We start from the raw sequence: 19822 nt of genomic DNA on the forward strand, positions 1-19822 counted from the left end.
GTTCGGGACTGTTTTTGCTGCATGTATGTCTGCAATTTCTTGCTGAACCACCTGTTCCACTGCCTGTGGAGGTGGCAAGACATCCTGTGGCTGAATTGAAGCATGGGGAGGTGGCTGTAAATTCTGATTTGCATCAGAAATATCAGTAGGGGAACCCAAGGCAATGGGTAGCAACCCCTCATCCTCTGAAGAAGAAGGCATATGAAATTCAGCCTGAGTGTGAGCTGAATTTTCTGCAAATATCACATCTCTACTGACAATGATCTTGCGTGTCGCAAGATTGTAAAGACGGTACCCCTTGCTTTCTGCACTGTACCCAACAAATATGCACTTAATTGCCTTATCTGACAACTTATGCCGAAATTCAACTGGCACATGAGCATATGCAAGGCATCCAAAGACACGGAAATGATCCACTGAAGGCTTTCTCCCATTCCAGACTTCATAGGGAGTTTTTGTTTTCAAAGCCTTAGTGGGAGACCGATTTAAGATGTAGTTGGCACACATTAGACCTTCAAGCCAGAATTTGTGAGGCATGTGTTTGCTTTTCAGCATACATCTGTCCATCTCCATAAGAGTTCTATTTTTCCTCTCAGCTTTGCCATTTTGCTGAGGGGTCAGCCTGACTGTGCGTTGATGCACAATACCCTTGCCTTTCAGAAAAGCATCAAATTCTGCAGACAAATATTCCCCACCTCTATCTGTGTGCAATGTCTGTATCTTGACTCCGGTTTCATTTTCAACCATGGCCATGTGTATGTGGAGGAGGTATCTCAAGAGGTCACCTTATGATGTAGGCCATGCGTATGTGTTTTGCTCCATGGTACCTCTTGCAGACGAAGGCATTTGAAATTCAGCCTGAGTGTGAGCTGAATTTTCAGAAAATATCACATCTCTACTGACTATGATTTTGCGTGTAGCAGGATTGTAGAGACGGTACACCTTGCTTTCTGCACTGTACCCAACAAATATGCACTTAATGGCTTTATCAGACAATTTGTGCTTAAATTCAACTGGCACATGAGCATAAGCAAGGCATCCAAAGACTCGGAAGTGATCCACTGAAGGCTTCCTGTCATTCCAGACCTCATAAGGAGTTTTTGTTTTTAAAGCCTTAGTGGGAGCCCGATTCAAAATGTAATTGGCATACATCAAACCCTCAAGCCAGAATTTGTTAGGCATGTGTTTGCTTTTCAGCATACATCTGTCCATCTCCATGAGGGTTCTATTTTTCCTCTCAGCTTTGCCATTTTGCTGAGGGGTCAGCCTGACTGTGAGCTGATGCACAATATCCTTGTCTTTCAGAAAAGCATCAAATTCTGCAGACAAGTATTCCCCACCTCTATCTGTGCGCAATGTCTGTATCTTGACTCCGGTTTCATTGTCAACCATGGCTGAAAAGTGTTTAAACACCGTGAACACTTCAGATTTGTGTTTCAGCCCATAAACCCAAGTAAAATTGGAGTAATCATCAATAAATGTAACGAAGTAGAGATGACCACCCAACGATGGAGTCCTCGTGGGACCACAGACATCACTGTGTATAAGCTGTAATTTGCGGACAGCTTTAACTGAACCATCCTTCTTGAAGGGAAATCGATGCATCTTGCCCAAAATGCACCCTTCACAGGCATGTGGAGGAGGTATCTCAAGAGGTGGCAATGCATCAACGATGGAATACTTCTGAAGTGTCATCAAGCTGTTGTAATGCATGTGGTCATATCCGGCATGCCATAATTCTGCATTCTGCATGGCAGCTTTAGGGGTAGATACTGCAAGAGCATGGGCTGCTCTTTTCTCAAAAATATCAAGCTGAAAAATCCCACGCAGCAGAGTACCAGATAACCTTAAGGCATAGTCATCTTCCCTTTCTCGGACAGCACATTTGTCATCCTCAAAGATGACCTGAAATCCACCTCTGTTAAGAGTGGACACTGAAAGAAGATTTTTGGTTATACCAGGCATATATAAGACATCTGAAAGTCTGAAAATTGAGCCATCAATGGCAGTGAGCTCAACATCTCCTGTGCCACGTACTGAATGAAAAGCTGCAATGTGATGACCTGGCTTTTTGCAGTAGTGATAAAAACCCTTCTTCTTGGGCTTACTTGCATCATTTTTAGCCTTTTGTGAAGGCTGTCCTGACCCACTGGAAGTCTGATTTACTGATGTCTTTGCCTGTCCCTTTGTTTTTGATTTAAACTTTGAGAGCATGGCTTGTTCACCTGCACGTGAAGCCAAATTTTCCTGGTCTGCTCTTCCTGAAGCAGAAGTCCTATCAACTCATGAAAAGTGAGAGGATTTGCACCCCCCCTCAATGATAAGTTCAGCGAGGTATGAAAGCTGAGATAAGACTCAGGAAGAGAATTCAGAGTGGTTGTATTCATCTATATTTAGCAATTGCTCTCTGAGATCCTGTAGCTTTGTGAGGTGGACTGACATGGAGTCACCCTCTTCCATATGTGTATTACTCAACTCTCTTTTCAAGAAAGATACCCTTGCATCATTCTGAGCTGCATACATGCTTTCCAAAATATCCCACGCTGCCCTGGAGGTCTTACACGACCGGATATGCGGAATGATAAATCTTTTCACTGAAAGAAAGATGCATGACAAAGCTAAGGCATCCCGTGAATCCCATCTCTTCTACTCTGGAGTAGTGACTGTAGCTGCACCAACAACTTGTCCTGCAGCTGCACCCTGTGCACGACCTCTTCCACCTCCTTGCTGGGGAGGGGTAGTAGGTGCAATATCTGCTGGTCAGATCTCACCCCCATTGACATAATCCCATAAATTGCGAGAAATCAGAATATTGCGTACCATGAAACTCCAGAGGGAGTAGTTGGTGCCATCCAACTTGTCTTCCTGTGAAAGACCACCGAACTGGAAGTCATTCTGATTTTGATGGGCCATATCTGAGAAAGAGATTGAAGCAAATACAAAACTGAATTCCCTTACTGGGAATGAAACGCACAACTCCCAAAAAACACAGCCAAGCATGGGCTGTAAATGCAACTTAGATTTCTGTACTTGCACTGTCAGAAATCTGTCCAAGCATCAAAAACTCTCCAGAATCTGCCAAAAGTGCTGCAAAACACTCCAAGAAAGGCAATATGAACTGAAAACTCCGAAAATTGCTCTCCCAACACAAAAGCCCTAGAATAGGCCTGAAATTGCAACCGGAAAGGGGCAAATTGATCAAAAGCCCCAAATGTTGCAAGAATTGCGCTCTGTCTGCAAAAGCCCCAAATTTCACTGCAAGATTGCAATGTAATTCCAAAATCCCCAAATTTCTTTAAGAAATTGTACTGCAGATTCGAAAGCCCCAAATTTCGAGCTTGAAATTGCAATCAGAAAGGGGCAGAAGTACTAAAAGCCCCAAATTTTGCAATTTCAGCAGAAAGCCCCAAATTTAAGACCAAATCTGCGATTTTTGCTCCAAGTGTAGCTCCGAAACTACAAAATGATTGCAATGTCTGCAACAAACAAAATGCCCCAAATGTACTCCCAGAAAACTGAGCCAAACAATGGCTGTCTGCCAAATGCGCCTGCCAAAGATCACCTGCTTGTTTTCCTATATGAAATCAAAGGACTACCTGCTGTACGGAAGCAGGTCCAGTACGGGAGTACTATACGAAAATACTGTACGGCTGACAGTACGGAAGTACTGTACGGCTGACAGTACGTGCTGTACGGAGAACTTCCGTGCTGTACGGACGACGATGGCGATGGAGCAGGAGCTTGCGGGCGCTCAATGAGGCTGAGAGAAGGAGCTAAAGGGAGCAGGGAGCACGGAGCTCTTGAACCTGCTCTGATACCAAATGTAAGATTTGAGGAGAGAGAGAGCAAGAGAGTGAGCTGAGAGCTGAAAGCTTGAGAGCTTAGTTGCAATAGAAGAGTGTAAGAGATTACAATTGAAGGAGAGAGATAAGGTTTTGTCCTAGTGACAAAACTTTAGTAGTCACTAACCATAGTTAGTGGACTAACTGTGGTTAGGGGGAAAAACCTCTTAAAGAGGGAAAAGTGCCCCTAACTAGCTTATTAAATTACATTGGTCACTGCTGAATCAGATCTATAATTCTAACACTAGGGCCCAGGAATAAGGGCTGGACCCCCAACTTATGAGGGGGTAGACAAGTCCCATTGGTTGGTAGGTATTGGACTAGCAATGCCAATATCTCTAGCCCACAAAGGGGCCTAGTTTCACACATGATCTCAGGACAACAGCAGGTTTTGGAGTGCCAATGCCAACATCTATAGGCTCACAAGGGGGCCTGGTTTGGGGCTGATCTCAAGCTGACTTGGCCTAGCTCTGGGCCAACCGACTCGGCACATAATGACCGGTCATCTAATCTCGGGCATCGCGGCCTAGATCTGGGCTGACCATATTGGCCAAATGATCTGGCCACCTGCCAGGTTTGCTAAGGGGGCAATTTGGGCATGCTCTAAGTCGGCAAAGGGCGTTGTAAACTTCCTCCCCACCCCGAAGGTCTTTATTAAAATGTGTACAACTGGCTCTTGAAAGAGCATAGAAGTAAATACAATTCTGAATACATATGGGAGGCCAGAGGCCTTTTTTTTATAGACTAGGCCTAGTAGAAAGCTAGGGCCTTCTTTCTAAAAGCTAAGCTTTTAGGCTTTTCTTCCTAAATTGGAGGCTTTAGGTGCCTTTTTTTAGTCTTGTGGGCCCTCTTTTAAAGAGGTGCCCCCTTGTCCTTGCTTTAGAGCCTTGTGGGAGAAAATCAGAGATTTGCTGAGTATAAAAGATGCAGGCCTTTGCATAGAAAAAGGGGAAAACAGATGCATTTTCAGTGCTTTCTGCAGCAGCGAGAAAAGGGGCAATAGTAAGTGAATGCTTAAGCAACTATGAGGGTTTTTGCATTGAGTTGACAGCATGACACTGGCACGAGTTGTGAATGCAATACACCTCTTGTTGAGGTATTCTTCTCAGGAAAGAAAAGGCTGAGTGCATCAGTTGCATGCATGGTGAAAACTCCTGTTTCACTTTGCTGTGACCCATCGGCTGTAGTGGAGGGTATCCCTCTGTTCCGCCTTCCTTTTCACGCACCAGTGGGCTAATTGCTTTTTTCTGAAGATCAACCTTGACAGTGACCCTTGGTCTGGCAAGAGGGGCTCAAATGGCAGCACCTTCGACTCCCAATACTGTTAAGGTTTTGCTCTCTTCGGAGGATAAGCAACAGGTTCAAAGTGCAGTGGAGGCTCTTTAGGACAGGGCCTTGGTAGGCCGGATTGTTGGGCTCACCCCCTCGAGGCGATAGATTCAGGATTGGCTTCAGGCGAGTTTAACCCTAGGGGATGACCTCATCCAGGAGGTCACCATCCTTGGGAAAGGGGTCTTCCTTCTACAGCTGAGCTCTCCAGAGACCACCTTGTCACTTGTGGAGCAGAGCCCTATCTTTCTTGGTCCTCATTTGGTCTTCCTCTTCCCTTGATACCATGGCTTCACAGTGGTGGACATGGACACGACTCACCACGTACCTCGCTTCCCGGTGACCCTCGTTCTCGGGGCTTCTGAAGGAGTATAGATCCATTCTCTTGTCTATCGGAGGATGTTTTGGTTTGGTGCTAGAGTCCCCTCCTCCCTCGGTAGCCACGGTGGTCACAGATGATGGGGTCCCTAGGCTCAGAGTGATTGTGGACATCCCCGAGACGCTTCTTGAGGAGATTTTTCTGGAGACCTTGGATGGAGGCGAACTATGTCAGAGAGTTGAGGTCTTTTGGCTTCCAGGCCAGCTGGCCTCCGATGCAGATAGATGGGACACTTAGCTGGGGATTGCATGAGAGACCAGGGTAGGGATCATCCTCAGCCTAGGCAGGAGCAGGGGGCTCCCCCTCAGCCCAGGCAGGAACAAAGGGCTTCCCAGCATCGGGCCAGGCAGTTAGACTGTCAGTAGCACTTGCAAACACCTTGGGTCGAGCCCTCTCAGGGGACTTGGACCAAGGTTGAACACAAGAAGCCCAGCAAGGCAGCCCTCAAGCGTCGCAAGTATCGGGCTAGGTCAGAGAGCACGAGAGAGTCCGATCGGCGATCCGCCAGCCTCAAGAGAAGCTAGCAGAGGTTGCCCCTATGGAGCAGGAGGAGAAGACCTTCTTTGATCTCTTGACTGCTGAGCCAGAGCACCCAGGTTCCTTTGCAGGAGGAGCTTGGAGCCACTGCTGAGAAGGTCTCGGTGGACGCTCCATCGGGGCTGTCCCCCCCCCCCCCACTTTCTTTTGCCTGCCTCCAGGACTGTAGCCCCCTCCGCCCTCTCCGTTACCCGTCCCCCTTCTCTCTCTAGACCTATGCCTTCAGGCAAGGGGGTGCTAGAGTCCTCTCCCTTGCAGCAAGCCTCGGGCCTCTCTTCCTAGGCGCAACCTAGTCCGGGTGCGTCCTCCACGCAGCAGAGCTCAGGCGGTCCATTTTCGCAACTTCTAGGTCCCAAGCCTTGTCTAGGACAGCCTCTACCTAGAGAGTTCAGGTGGCTAGGACCGTGGAACTATTTTGAGATCCCTAATAGATACCCGATGGCTCTAGAGGTGTCTGTCTTGATTTTGCAGCCCCGAGAAGGCTCTATACGAGTGTTTGGCTTGCGGTCGTGCCCTTTCTAGGGGTTTCTCTTCGTGGCGTCTGCAGAGGAGTAGTGGACTCCCACACTATTCGACCTTATGATGCAACAGCACATGTTTGACATGATGGAGGAGTGGCTTGGCCCCTAGGGGAGGGAGATATGGGTCACCCATGGTCACACTGCCACTTTTAAGCTTGGCTTCTCAGGTGAGACCGTCGGGAGCTGGGTGTTGCAGTCTGTGTGCTTCGCCTGGGACCCGAGGTTCAGCTGAAGCAGGCCACGTATTGGACTCTACAGCTTTGTGCAGACAGATTAGGGGTTGATTCCTCATTTTTGTGGGCCACCAAGGTAGGCATCGAGCTAGTTATGCCCTTGGTGCGACGCCGTACTGACACATAGTACTCCCCATCTAAGCCCCTAATGAAGTCCCAGAGGTCTCAGGTTTCAGTACAAGCTCCCACTCATAGGCGAGCTCTGTTCTTCACTCCCCCCACCTCCCTATGATTTTGACCATGATGAGTTGGAACGTGCACGGGCTCCACGACCGCGCGCATCATCAGCTGCAACATCTGTTACTTCGACAGAAGTTGCAGAGGGCAGTGGACTTTCTCTTGATCCAGGAGCATATGTTTTCAGCCACACATGTTCGACGTAGACGGCACCTCCTTCCAGGGAGAGGCCCTAAGGTATGGTCCCCTGCGGTTGGCAGGAGTGGGGGGGTCTGCATTTCGATGTCCCAGTCGGTGGAGCGGATGTGTACGATCAGGGCGAGCTCATCCTAGGCAAAGCAGTATGGATGGGTTTGAGCAGGTTGGGGACTCCAGGATTAGGGTTCTCAATGTGCATGCCCCAGCCTGTAGATAGGAGCGACCCGCCTTCTGGAGGCGGTTGACAGAGTCCCTCCTGTATGTGGACTCGTGGATTGTTGGAGGTGACTTCAACAATCTCGAGTTTGAAGAGGACAAGCGCGGGGGTGCTTCTTATTCCGAGATGTCGGCTTCAGAAAGAAGCACTTGGGAGTAGTTCATTTTCTCGATCCGTGGTTGGGACCCCTGGAGGGAACGGGAATTCTCTAGGTCTCTTGGCAGTCTCATAGTTTCTCCTTTGGGCAGCGGCGAGGGTACGATGGTCTACTTGAGAGACTAGACAAATTCTATGTCGTGTATAGGGGTGGAGCCATCGGTATTCTAGCAGGGACTACCCTCTCGGACCACTCCCCTATCGTTCTTCACCTAGAGCAGCCCCGTCGTGGCCTACCGCAGAGAGGGGTTCGCATTCCAGATGCATTGCTCCTGAAGGAGGAGGTACAATAGAGTATCACAGCTATTTGGTAGCAGCCTGAGTCCCCCCTGCAAGGAGGGTGGGCCGTGTGGGTAGCTGAGGCGATTTAACGGACCATTGAGGACCTTCGTACCCATGCTATGCACCGCCCCTAGAGCCCCGTACCCCACTCTCTCTCCTCATCTGCCTCCTATGGATTGGTTCCCATTCTGTCATTGTGGGTAGTCTCGTCTCTGGGCTCTCATGTCACACATATATATACATATGTACGTACATACATACATAGATATAAATACTAATATAAATACACACACACACACACACACACACACACACACACACACACATATTTTTTTTGTAAAACCAAGATACTTATATTATGATACATTCATTTACATCTGGGCAGAGCTCAAAAGAGAGCCAAAGCCCTATCCATCAAAAGCAGTAAAAGAAAAGCTGAATACAAGAAACATCTAAATCTTCCTCATGTAAGGCATCATATAAAGACTGCCGCAATGAGGCTCGGAAGAACTCATATGGCTGCTGAAGTGGAGAATTCAGATATGCTTGATTGCGCTGTAACCAGAGGGTCCATAAAGCCCAGTATCTGATCCAGTGGAAGAAAAGAGAATACTGTGATAAAGAAGCTGATAGTTTGCCATATATCCAGAAAAACCTGTAGAACCTGTGAGCTGGGAATCTGAGAGATAAGAAATAGGAGATTCTGTCGAGAAGGTCTCTGGAATATGAACAAAACCACAGTAAATGCGGAATACTCTCAGATGTAAGATGACATCTTGGACAAAGGGGCGAAGCTATCCTTCTTTGAGCCAATTTCACCCCTACTGAAAGAATACCAACAATACATCGCCATAGAAAGAGTCGTTGCTTCAAAGGCATTTTCAATTTCCATATCAATTGCAATCTTCCTTTCCACCAGGCTAATGACTTGTTCAAATGCCATAGAGAATTAGCATGATGGGCAATCCAGGGAGGAGGTAATATCAAACGATAAGCCTGTATAGAAAAGGCTTAGAGGATATGCTTGTATTTGAAGAGCAAAGGTGCCAATCTTGAAGCCTGTCTCTGACATTCAATGTCGGAATTGGAATCAGAGGGAGTAAGAGATCAGCAATAGCTTTCCAAATGGGTCGATGATGCATCCCCAAATTGTATTGTCGACATGCTAGTGGAAAAGTGAGAATATTTCCTTGCATATCCACTATGTCATCAATGAACCGGATACCCATTTTCATAAGATTGTAAGCTTTGATGGGTTGTTGAACAGCAAGGGGAGAGGAAAAGACAGCACTCCAATGAATACTTTCCATTCTGAGTGAAGAAGCTAAAGAAGCAGGATGGGGAGACCATTTGATGTGAGAGAGTACTTGCTTCCAGTCCTGAATCAAGGAATTAGAGAATGGACAACGAGGGATTTTACCTTGCAATTTGCCAAGCACCACTTCCGATGGATCAACTAGCCAGTGTCCATAAACATTAGTGCTCATCTGTCCACACAAAATTGCCAACATGATAGACCAAGGCTGCTGTTGTTCAAAAAATGTCTTGAGCATAGTGATCTTTCTTGCCAACACATGAAATTTGATGTTGATAATATTCAAACCACCATGCATTCTTGGTGAGCAGAGCAAGTCCATTTTGAGCAGCCATAAAGCTTTTTTATGAAGCTTTGTTTTCCAAAAAATCTCCATGGCTTGAGACATAAAGGAAGTGAGATCTCGAGATGACCAATGTAATAGAGGAAGATAGAACTGGACATAAGCTAGAACAATAGACTGGATAATTTGAAGCCGTACATGCAGAGGCCAAGTGGAGATCTTCCAATATTCTAATTTGTTCTGAATTTTGTTTGCCACCCAGGACATTTGTTGCTTATTGCTGATTTTCCAGCCAATGGGATAGCCCAAATGTCTTACTATATTTTCAGGATAAACAATCTGGCCTGGCCACAAGATAGCATGCCAGTCACAATGCTTGAGTGGCAAGAGTTTTGATTTCTGAAAATAAATTTTAAGACCAGCTGCTAACCCAAATTCTGAAAGGGTATCCATCAAGAGGCGAATCTCCAAAGGACTATTCTTTGGCATGAAGAATGAATCATCTGCATAGGCCTGTGCAAGGAAGGGTCGTGAACCAAAAATCTGAAGCCCCTCTAGCTGTCCAGTATCAACCATGTGATCCATATAAAGTAGCAAAGGGTGTGAAGCAATGGCATAGAGCAAAGCACTGAGAGGGCATCCGTGTCGAACTGAGCGTTCGAGAGTCCAAGACTCAGACAAATGATTCCCAATAAAGCATTGAGCAGTGGAATCTGAGTAAAGCCAATATATGACATTAACTAGCTTTGGCCCAAAACCAAGTTTTAACATGATTTGAGAAACATAATCCCACTGTACTATATCAAAAGCCTTAGCCACATCCACCTGCATGACCAACACATCTTGTTCTGAATATTTTGCATATTCCATTGCGATGATAGTGTTAGAGATATTGTCATGTATGTGCCGTCTAGGAACAAAACCATATTGCCTGGGATGAAGGCCTTCATGAAGGATATCCTTTATCCGATGTACCAACATTTTGGCAATCAGTTTGTATATAACCGGCATCAAAGTGATGGGTCTCCAGTCGTCCATAGTCTCACATAGAGGTTTTTTGGGCACAAGTTTAACCAAACCATGCTTCCAAGCTGAGGGAAGATGTTGAAGCTGCCAGGCTACATTTATAAACTGCAGAATTGGACCCTTCAGTTCAGGCCAAAAGGCTTCAAAAAATTCAACCGTCAGACCATCCCAACCAGGGGATTTATGTTTACCCAAATGCCTAAGAGCTTCATCCAATTCAACATCCGAAAAAGACATTTCCAGCATTGAGGCTTTTTGCAATGAGACAATAGGAGAAACAAACGCAGTAAATTTGTTACGGGCTGAATAAACGTGAGGTGTAGAAGATGATGGCTGAGAAAAGAGAAGCGGGAAATGATCCAAACATTGTTTTTCTAGCTGAGATAGAGTCTGGGTCCAAAGGCCGTCTGGTTTCCTGACCCTCATGATAGATTGGCTTTGTCTATGTGCATGTAAGTTCCGAAAAAAAGATTTCGAGGAACAGCCCTTATCTAGCATAGGTTTAGCTCTGGCCCGGATCTGCCATTTGGACAACTTGCGTTTATCATTGGCATCAATTATGGAGGAAGCACAAGACAATAAATGCTGCTCAGAATCAGATAGAGATCTTTGATGACTAATGTGTACCAAATACTGCTTGTATGATTTTGCCCACTGGATATGCTGTCTGGTTTCTGCCATGTACCATCTTTCATATTCCTTAATGACATTTTGAATACGATGTATGAAAGAGGTCCAAGCAAAGTCCAGATCAAATATCAAACGATGAGAGAAAGAGAGGGCTGAAGCACTGTACTGACGAAAGGAGAAGCTGGCAGAAACTGTACGGGAGGAACACCGGAGTGAGGTACGTACAGATGTACGGATAGGCAACAGAACAGTACGGAATATTGACACAGATAAACTGTCAAAACTGTACGGAACAGAGGGGGTGAGGGGACACGATGGGGCTATAGCTGTACGGAGGAGGAAGGGATGTACGGACGTACGGAGGCCCTGTACGGAGATACGGAGAAGAAGACTGACCCTTACGAAATACTGAAACAGAGAATATAAACAGAAATGTACGGAAAAGAGAGGCTGATGGGATACAAAGGGACGATACTGTACGGAAGAAGCAAAGAGGTACGGACGAACAGAAAGAAGTTGAGAAGGAGAAATTCGATAGCGAGGAGGACAGCAGCGGGTTCAGACAAGGCGTCGCAGGGATTAGCCGAAACTGTACGTTCAACGCCGTACAACCGTACGTCGTCCGTACAGATGTACGGATGGAAAGGGAGCTGAACGGGAACCTGGCTCTGCGTCGACCTCCTCTCTCACGCTCTCACACCAAACACACCGCGCACACACTTTTTTTTTTTTTGTAACACACACACACACACACACACACACACACTTTTTTTTTTTGTAAAACCAAGATACTTATATTATAAAACATTCATTTACATCCAAGCCGTGCTCAAAATAGAGCTACAGCCCTATCCATCAGAAACAGTAAAAGAAAAGTTGAATACAAGAAACATCCAAATCTTCCTCATGTAAGGCATCATATAAAGACTGCCTTAATGAGGCTCTGAAAAACTCATAAGGATGCTGAAGAGGAGAATTCAGATATGCTTGGATGCGCTGCAGCCAGAGGGTCCATAAGGCCCAGTATCTGATCCAGTGGAAGAAGAGAGAATACTGTGACAAAGAAGCTGATAGTTTGCCATACATCCAGAAGAACCTGTAGAACCGGCACACACACACACACACGCACGCGCTTACAGACACACACACACACACACATGTACTGTTTATATGATCTCCATATACATGTGACTCAGGGAACTTTGTGAGACATCTATAGTGTCGCAAAACTCTCTCCACTCTTGTGTTCTTGTGCATTCTTACTCAACAGTATCAACATTTATAGCATACTCAGGCATTGAAATCTTCAATCTCCTATTCCCTCTTGCCTCCAAACCTCACTTTATTTTCACAATTCTTCTCTCCCTGTGGGGCCCTAGCTCACTCCACTCTATTTCTCTTTATGTTTTTTTGTTTACACATTATTTCTATTTTTCTCATCTTCTGAGAAACTCCCTGGTCAGACCAGAGGGTGCCATTGTAGTTCCACACTAGGATTTATTTGGATGACGACATCACTCTTGTACAACAAGAGCAATGGAGGAAGGGAATGTGCACATGATGGCAGTAGAGAAGCAGGAAAATGGGCTGCCTCCAAGGATGGTAAAGCGATTATGAGAGAAAGAATAGATAGGGTCTTACCATTTTCAGTCTATTTTGTGCACTTATTTCATGGGCCTGACACCGTCATGTGCTGTCCAGTTCCCCATCTCATGCTCATGAGGTAGACCTAACCATTGCTGTCCTGAGCTTCATCACTAGTGGTCTCATTGGTGTCTCCGCCTTGCCCACTCTCCAAGCTGTCTCACAAATGAGATTGACACCCATCTTATTGAGCAAGACTTTGGCATTTTCCATTGGAGTGTCTCCAGCTGTTGGGCCTCTGACCAAGACATTTAGTGCCTCGCTGGCCCCTCTCTTTTCTTCTGTTAAAGCTTTAGAGATAACTCCCTCTTGGGGCGCTGATGTGCCTTTTCTAATCACATCCTTCCCGTCCATCATCTTTGCCTCTCCCTTGTTGATTTGTTGTTTGAGTTCAGCATGCGTCCCCTGCATTGTTGCTTGCATAGCTGCAATATCTTTTCTAAGAGTGGCATTTCCTGTTTTCAGTTCTTCCATGGCCTTGCAAGTCCTTCTGGAGTCACCTTCATGTCGTTTAATTGCTGCAATTCAATCCCCAAAGCATGTACCTTGTCTTGGAGTTTGTTTTTTCAGATTCCACTCAGCTTTTTGCTTCTCCCATTCTTCTCTCTTAGCCTTCTCTTTTCTCCATTCTTCTTGTATTTCCCCTTTTCCAATCAAGGCTAGGCATTAGATGTAGCATTGGGGTTGTTCCTGGCTGAGTAAATTGCCATATATATATATATATATATATATATAGAGATAGAGAGAGAGAGAGAGAGAGAGAGAGAGAGAGAGAGAGAGAGAGATGTGTTAAGGTCCGCGGGAGGCCTCGTGGGCCTATGGGACAAAGTACAGAGTGATGGAAATGGAGAGAGAGAGCAGTCTAAGTGACAAACCTTATCCTTCACTAAGCGTAGTTAGTGAACTAACTGTAGTTAGGAGGAAAAACCTCTAAATGAGGGAAAAGTGTCCCTAACCCACTTATTGTCATGTACAAGAAAATGATCAATCACCAAAAGGAGAGAAGTTCAGGGCCCTGCATTGCGAAATGCCTCAAACTTCTCACATGGAAGTGCTTTGGTGAAGATGTCTGCATGACATTGTCATGTGTTGACACATAGATCATACTGATCTCTCCTGCATGCAACTTCTCTCTGACATAGTGATAGTGAACCTCAATGTGCTTCGTGCGAGCATGAAACATAGGATTCTTTGCCACTGCAATAGCACTCTGACTATCAGTGAGAATCAGAGAAGGACCCTCCAATGAAAGATGAAGATCAGCAAGCAAACGACGCAGCCAAACACATTCATTTGTCGCTGTGAAAGCTGCCCTGTACTCAGCTTTACATGTGGAAGTAGCCACAGTAGATTGCTTCTTGCTCAGCCAAGAAATGCAAGCTTTGCCCAAAAGGAAACAATTACCACTTGTGGACTGCATAGTGTCATAGTCTCCAGCCCAATCTGAATCACTGTAAGCATGCATCTGCAAGTCACTCTCCCTGGGAAACATCAAGCCATAAGACTTTGTGCCTTGCAAGTAATGGAAGATGCGTTTTACAGCCTGCCAATGTGTTGTCTTTGGGCTGTGCATATACCTGCTCACCTGAGATATTGCAAGCTGCCATGTATTGCACAGATATATGAGGCATCCAACCGCCTGACTGTAGAGTGTGGCATCTACAGATTCTCATGCATCATACATTGTAAGCCTCAGCCCTGGCTCCATGGGAGTAGCTATAGGCTTGCAATCTTGCATCCTGAATCCATCCAAGAGTTTTTGAACATACTTGGATCGAGACATAATGATACCACGTCTCTCTTGCATGAATTGGATCCCCAAATAATAATGTAACATGCCTAAATGTGACATGTCAAAAGTGGCTCTCAATTTAGCCTTGAAATCTGCAATTTTATCACGGTTTGGCCCTGTGAGCAGTAGGTCATCTACATAAAGAATAATGACTAAGATTTCCCCCCAATCCTTCTTGATGTAGAGGGTGCTTTCAGTTGGACTATTGCTGAAACCCTTGCTGGACAGAAAGGCATCTATCTTTGCATACCAAGCACGTGGGAGCCCGTTTCAGCGCATATAAAGCTTTCTTCAGCTTGCATACCTTACGTGCATCATCTGATACCGCAAAGCCTGGAGGTGGTCTCACATACACCTCTTCCAAGAAGTCTCTTTTTAAAAATGCTGTTTTTATGTCCAATTGATGGACTTTCCAATCCAAATGTGCAATAACAGTTCTGATGGTTGTCATCCTGGATGTAGGAGCAAATGTCTCCTCATAATCAATGCCCTTTTTCAGAGCATATCCCTTGGCAACCAGCCTTGCTTGTACATGTCAGTGGACTCATCGGGCTTTCGTTTGACCTTGAAACCCATTCTGTACCGATGGCATTCTTACCTGGTGGCAAATCCACAACAGCCCAAGTCTGATTTTTCTCTATGGACTGCAACTCATTGTGCATGGCTTACATCCAATGCACATTATGCTTTGCTTCTTCAAAAGAGTCAGGCTCCTCTTCATCAAGAAGAGTCCTGGCATAAGCTGTCTCGATTGAAAGAGCCCCCCCTGCGTGCCTTACTGCACTACGAGTCCTGCCAGGCAATGGAGTCTTAAGCCTACTCTCCCTGAGAGTTTGACTGTTTTGGCTGCGTGTTTTCTTGAGTGTTATAGACCTTTCAGTCTTTCGAAGACTTTACTAAACTTTCCCCTAGATACGTCATCTTATGCGCGTGAAGTCATTGCAGAAGGTCATAGCCCATATGAGACTATCTATGAGGACATCACATAGTTCTCCAGACAGGGCACAATCCTTCTCTCAGGTGACTTCAACGCACGAATAGGGGATAGAGAGGTGAGCTTGCTAGACTTTGAGATAGATCTTAGAGTTCCAGAGATGGACCCAGTAGATCTTGGGATCACGAGACTCTCTGATGATGCACCACAGGTGACAGGATATGGGAGACACTTACTCAATCTGGGAGCTATACATGACTTGATTATATATAATGGCCTCCACAAATGGCTGCTATCCAAAGGGCTTACCTGTTTCCCACATGGAGGTGGCAATAGTACAGTGGACTACTTACTTGGCCCCACAACCTTTGTGATGAGGGTACATGACCTCACCCTCCCACTCGGTGCAGACCACTCTTACCCCATGGCTACTGGGAGTTATCGCACACTCATGATTGGTCATACATTAGCCAAGATCTATGGTTCGGTGCTGGAGAGAGAGATCAGCAACTATGTAGAGGTGCATGGACAGCGGGCTTTAGGGTAGGCCGGGTTCAGGAGACAACACTCTACCCTAGATCACATATTCACCTTACGGGCCATCATTGAGGAGGCGAGGACACGGTCCTAGAAAGTCTACACCTGCTTTATTGACTTTTGGAAGGCCTTGATATTGTCCCACGGGCTCGCTTGATCAGGAGGCTCCAGGAAATGCGGATCCCTGATATCATGATATGGGGAGTGACGTGTCTATATGAGACAGTCAGAGGCAGAGTACGAGCCCTAGGAGGTCTATCTGATTGGGTGGAGAGAACGATTGGAGTGAAACAGGGATCCCCCCTCATACCGACACTTTTTGGACTTTATATCGATGAGATCACTACGTTCTTGGAGGATAGGGATCACTACTTGCTGACCTGATGGTACAGATACTGCTCTTTGTTGATGACATAGTACTCATATCCTCATCCGCAGTATCCTCATCCGCAGTATCCTCATCCGCAGTAGGTCTCTAGAAGCACTTACATGCCCTTGAGCTGTTTTGTAGGGAGAGGGACTTGAAAGTCAACCTTTGAAAGACCAAGGTTATGATTTTCAATGCCTCACGAGCGGTGCTCCATTGGCATAGCTTCACATACCGAAATGAGCCTGTGGAGATTGTGTAGTCCTACACGGGGCAGTTTTCTCTAGACCGATCTTTAGGATGTTCCATGCAGCCAGAGCGCGACTCACACGTGTGCAGGGGGCTCTTGCTCACCTAGAGGGACTGTGCTTTTAGGCACACTTCCAGGATCCTCTTGCAAAGGCATGGCTCTTTGATACACTCGTGAGGTCTGCACCTTAGGAGAGGTGGAGACAAAGGAGCACTCTCTATGCATATGCCTAGCATACTATGAGATTCGAGGTTGATACCACTGCTTATACCAGGAGGGATTTGGGTTTGTACCACTTTCTTGCTTATCCATTTCTAGGACCCGGTTTGTGTCGGTCTCTATTTGATGGAGATGCGACGGCATAGAGAGACCAATCTGAGATAGATTAGGCAGCCAGTGATCCTACTTGAGCCAAAGATAGATGCAGCCCAGAGACAAGTCACAGATTTCTCTGCCTTTGAGTCAGCCCTAGGGCACAACGGGGTTGAGATAGAGGAAATAGATGAGACAAGGGCAGAGTGGGCTCATGAGAGGAGACAGCATGTAGGGGCAGAGCAGAGATCAGCTAGACCGCGCACCATGGAGGTTCTGCCTATCACAGCCTTTCTCAAAGGTGAGCGCTAGAGCCCAGGGGTCACTCTTGACATGGCACGTCGGATACATAGATCTTGGGAACTGCGCCCCCCTTGCCATTACGCGAGTCGACATGACAGACACAACTCTAAAACATCCTTGCAGCACACAAGAGAGCCACCATGGCACCTGGATATGTTTTTTGAGTATCTATATCTCCATTTGCATCGTTTCTTGAGTCGTATTTCTTTTGAGTTTCTTTTAGGACTTGCAGGGGTCTTAGCAAACCCCTTGCTTCGGCCCATAGCGGCTTGTATGTGCCATTTGTGATTGCACTTTGTCTCATAGGCCCGCGAGGCCTCCTGAAGACGTTAATATATCTTTCTTTCTTTCTCTCTCTTTCTTTTTGAAGTGTGGAACACTTTGTGTGTGTGTTTCTCTCTCTTGAAGTAGAAACATTTGTGTTTTTCTGTTTGAACCTTATGAACATTTCTTGATAGTTGAGGAAGTGCATTCTATGTATTCACAGCAGTGAGAGCATTCTGTGAAGTGTCAAGGAGTTAAGAATGTGAACAGGGAGCGAGAGATCTTTGATTGCACATGCAAAGAGAGACTAGAAGAGCATATTTGAAAAAAGGGGGCATATATTTTGTGTTGGAGGTCTTGCTATATTGATGTCTCACAGACTATGACCTGCTCTTCCTTTGTATCATATGCTTCCATTCTAAACCTTCTTGTTGCTCACATTGTGGTAGGGATCTATATATTCTTGTCACAACACCGTTCTTGCATGCTCAACAAAGACATATGTGTATATTACCTGGACATACTTGCACGTGCACGATTGAGTGTCCAGCTTCAGCCCTAGCACAAGTGGCCCCAAGCCTGGCCTAAGAAACGGCCTCGGTACAATTTTATGTGCTGAGAGTCATGTTAGAACCTTCGAGCTCATGATAGAACAATCATAGACTGACCTTTGTATTGAACACTTCCTCTGGACGTTAAAGCCTTCCCCATAAGCTCAGACAGAATTAAATGTGCAAAGAAGCTTCTATCAAGAAATCAGAAATATTGTAGACTACCTAACTTGCTATATTGTTGGCCAGCTACTTCCGTGATGCCTGCTTTGCTCCATATTTGTGCTCCAGCTAGCCTCCCTTGCACTTTCTTCCATTACTCTTTGGCTCCTTTATTAGAGCCAAGCTTAGACTTCCTGAGAGATGCCTTCTTTCCAGAATGTGCATCCGCTCTTGCATCACCACCTCTTCTATCTTTTTCTCTTTCTCTCCTTTGTTCTACTCATTCTTACTGGATTTGCTTGGAAATAGACCTTGCTCTCCTAACCTGTGCTAATAAACTCTAACATGGATGGCATAACCCTAAGCTAGCCATGTGGCCACCAAATTTGACAGCTCCACAATTTTGAAAGTTTAGGCATTGAATCTAGGCAGCAGCTTTTCATTTGCATATTAAGATAGATTTCACACAAACTTCATGGGAGGGTGAAGGCACTTGCATGTTGTGTGGTTCAATGTGCATGATCTTTACATTAGGTGCTTAAGATCAGCATTTCTTTTCTTTCATGTATTTTGGCTATTATGGTAATCACTTTATTATGTTAGATTTCTCTGGTTCATGGTTCATCACGGGAAAGCACATCCCGAATAAAATTATATTTGCTCTCCCTTTTTTCCCCAATGAAAATTTGTTATTTTTTGATCGTGGCATGCAACAATAATTTGACAGGAGTATCCTCCAGGAGTCTTGGTATTTCCCTTGGATAGCTGGACGCAGAAACCATTTTCAAAGACCAATCTTGTTATCTTTGCTTCCACTGGTACTTCTGAACAGAATGCATGTGCTCTTGCAAGAGGAGAAGCTCTTATCATGGATCCGGGGTGTCATCCAATTGAGGCACAAGGTCTACATATATTTTCTCTACCTACATCCTATAACATCCATTTAAGGAGACCTAACGGTGCCAGCTTCATTCCACCCTAGCACTACAAGAAATTAGTTATCTATATGTTCAAAACTGACGCTGGATGCATGTTTTCTGTGTCAGTTGCTTTTGTTTTGCGTCAGAGTTCTATCCTTTTATCCAGCAAAAGCTTCAATGATTGTGTTCTTGTAGTCTCATGTTAGATCTAATGTTCGGACTGTTGACTCGCACCTTTACTCCTCTCTTTTGAATCTGTACCTTGTGTTTTGGTCCTATTGAAAGCCTTTCAAAGTGGAAATGGAGGAACATCACTCATGATGAAGGAATGTCTGCAACCTACATACAAGTGTAGTAAGGAGGATGCGGTGCATGTATCTCGCTATACTGCAGCAAGCACAGTAGAAAGAAAGCTTATGTTTGGAACTTGCAGCTGAAAGAAAGCTTACAAGAGGAACTTGCAGCTCTGGATCATTTATGACTCTTTTGGTTCTCCCAGGGATTGGAAGATAGATTGTAATCTTTGGAAGCATAGAAAGTGATCACTGGATCTTTTAAAACTAGAAAAACACAAATTAGGAAGTGACTCAATCATGTATATGTTGAATATCTATTTAGTGATGCAAGTAGATATTGTATAACTAGTCGAGGGTCTTGTCTC

General features: G+C 45.5%; 1 protein-coding gene across 4 annotated transcripts in view; it reads left to right on the forward strand.

Annotated features, from left to right (window-relative positions):
* LOC147903091 (Metallo-hydrolase/oxidoreductase superfamily protein) overlaps nucleotides 1-19822 on the forward strand; it is a 176508-nt gene that overhangs the window by 64853 nt on the left and 91833 nt on the right. For all 4 annotated transcript variants that reach the window (XM_087373312.1, XM_087373313.1, XM_087373311.1 and 1 more), the window contains exon 4: nucleotides 18969-19143. In XM_087373312.1, the coding sequence (XP_087229438.1) occupies nucleotides 18969-19143 (175 nt within the window). The remainder of the gene's footprint in view (nucleotides 1-18968; nucleotides 19144-19822) is intronic.

This window comes from Dipteris shenzhenensis, chromosome 4 (assembly GCF_047967505.1).
Source record: "Dipteris shenzhenensis isolate YYH24624 ecotype China chromosome 4, Dip_SZ_1.0, whole genome shotgun sequence".
NCBI classification, from domain to species: domain Eukaryota; kingdom Viridiplantae; phylum Streptophyta; class Polypodiopsida; order Gleicheniales; family Dipteridaceae; genus Dipteris; species Dipteris shenzhenensis.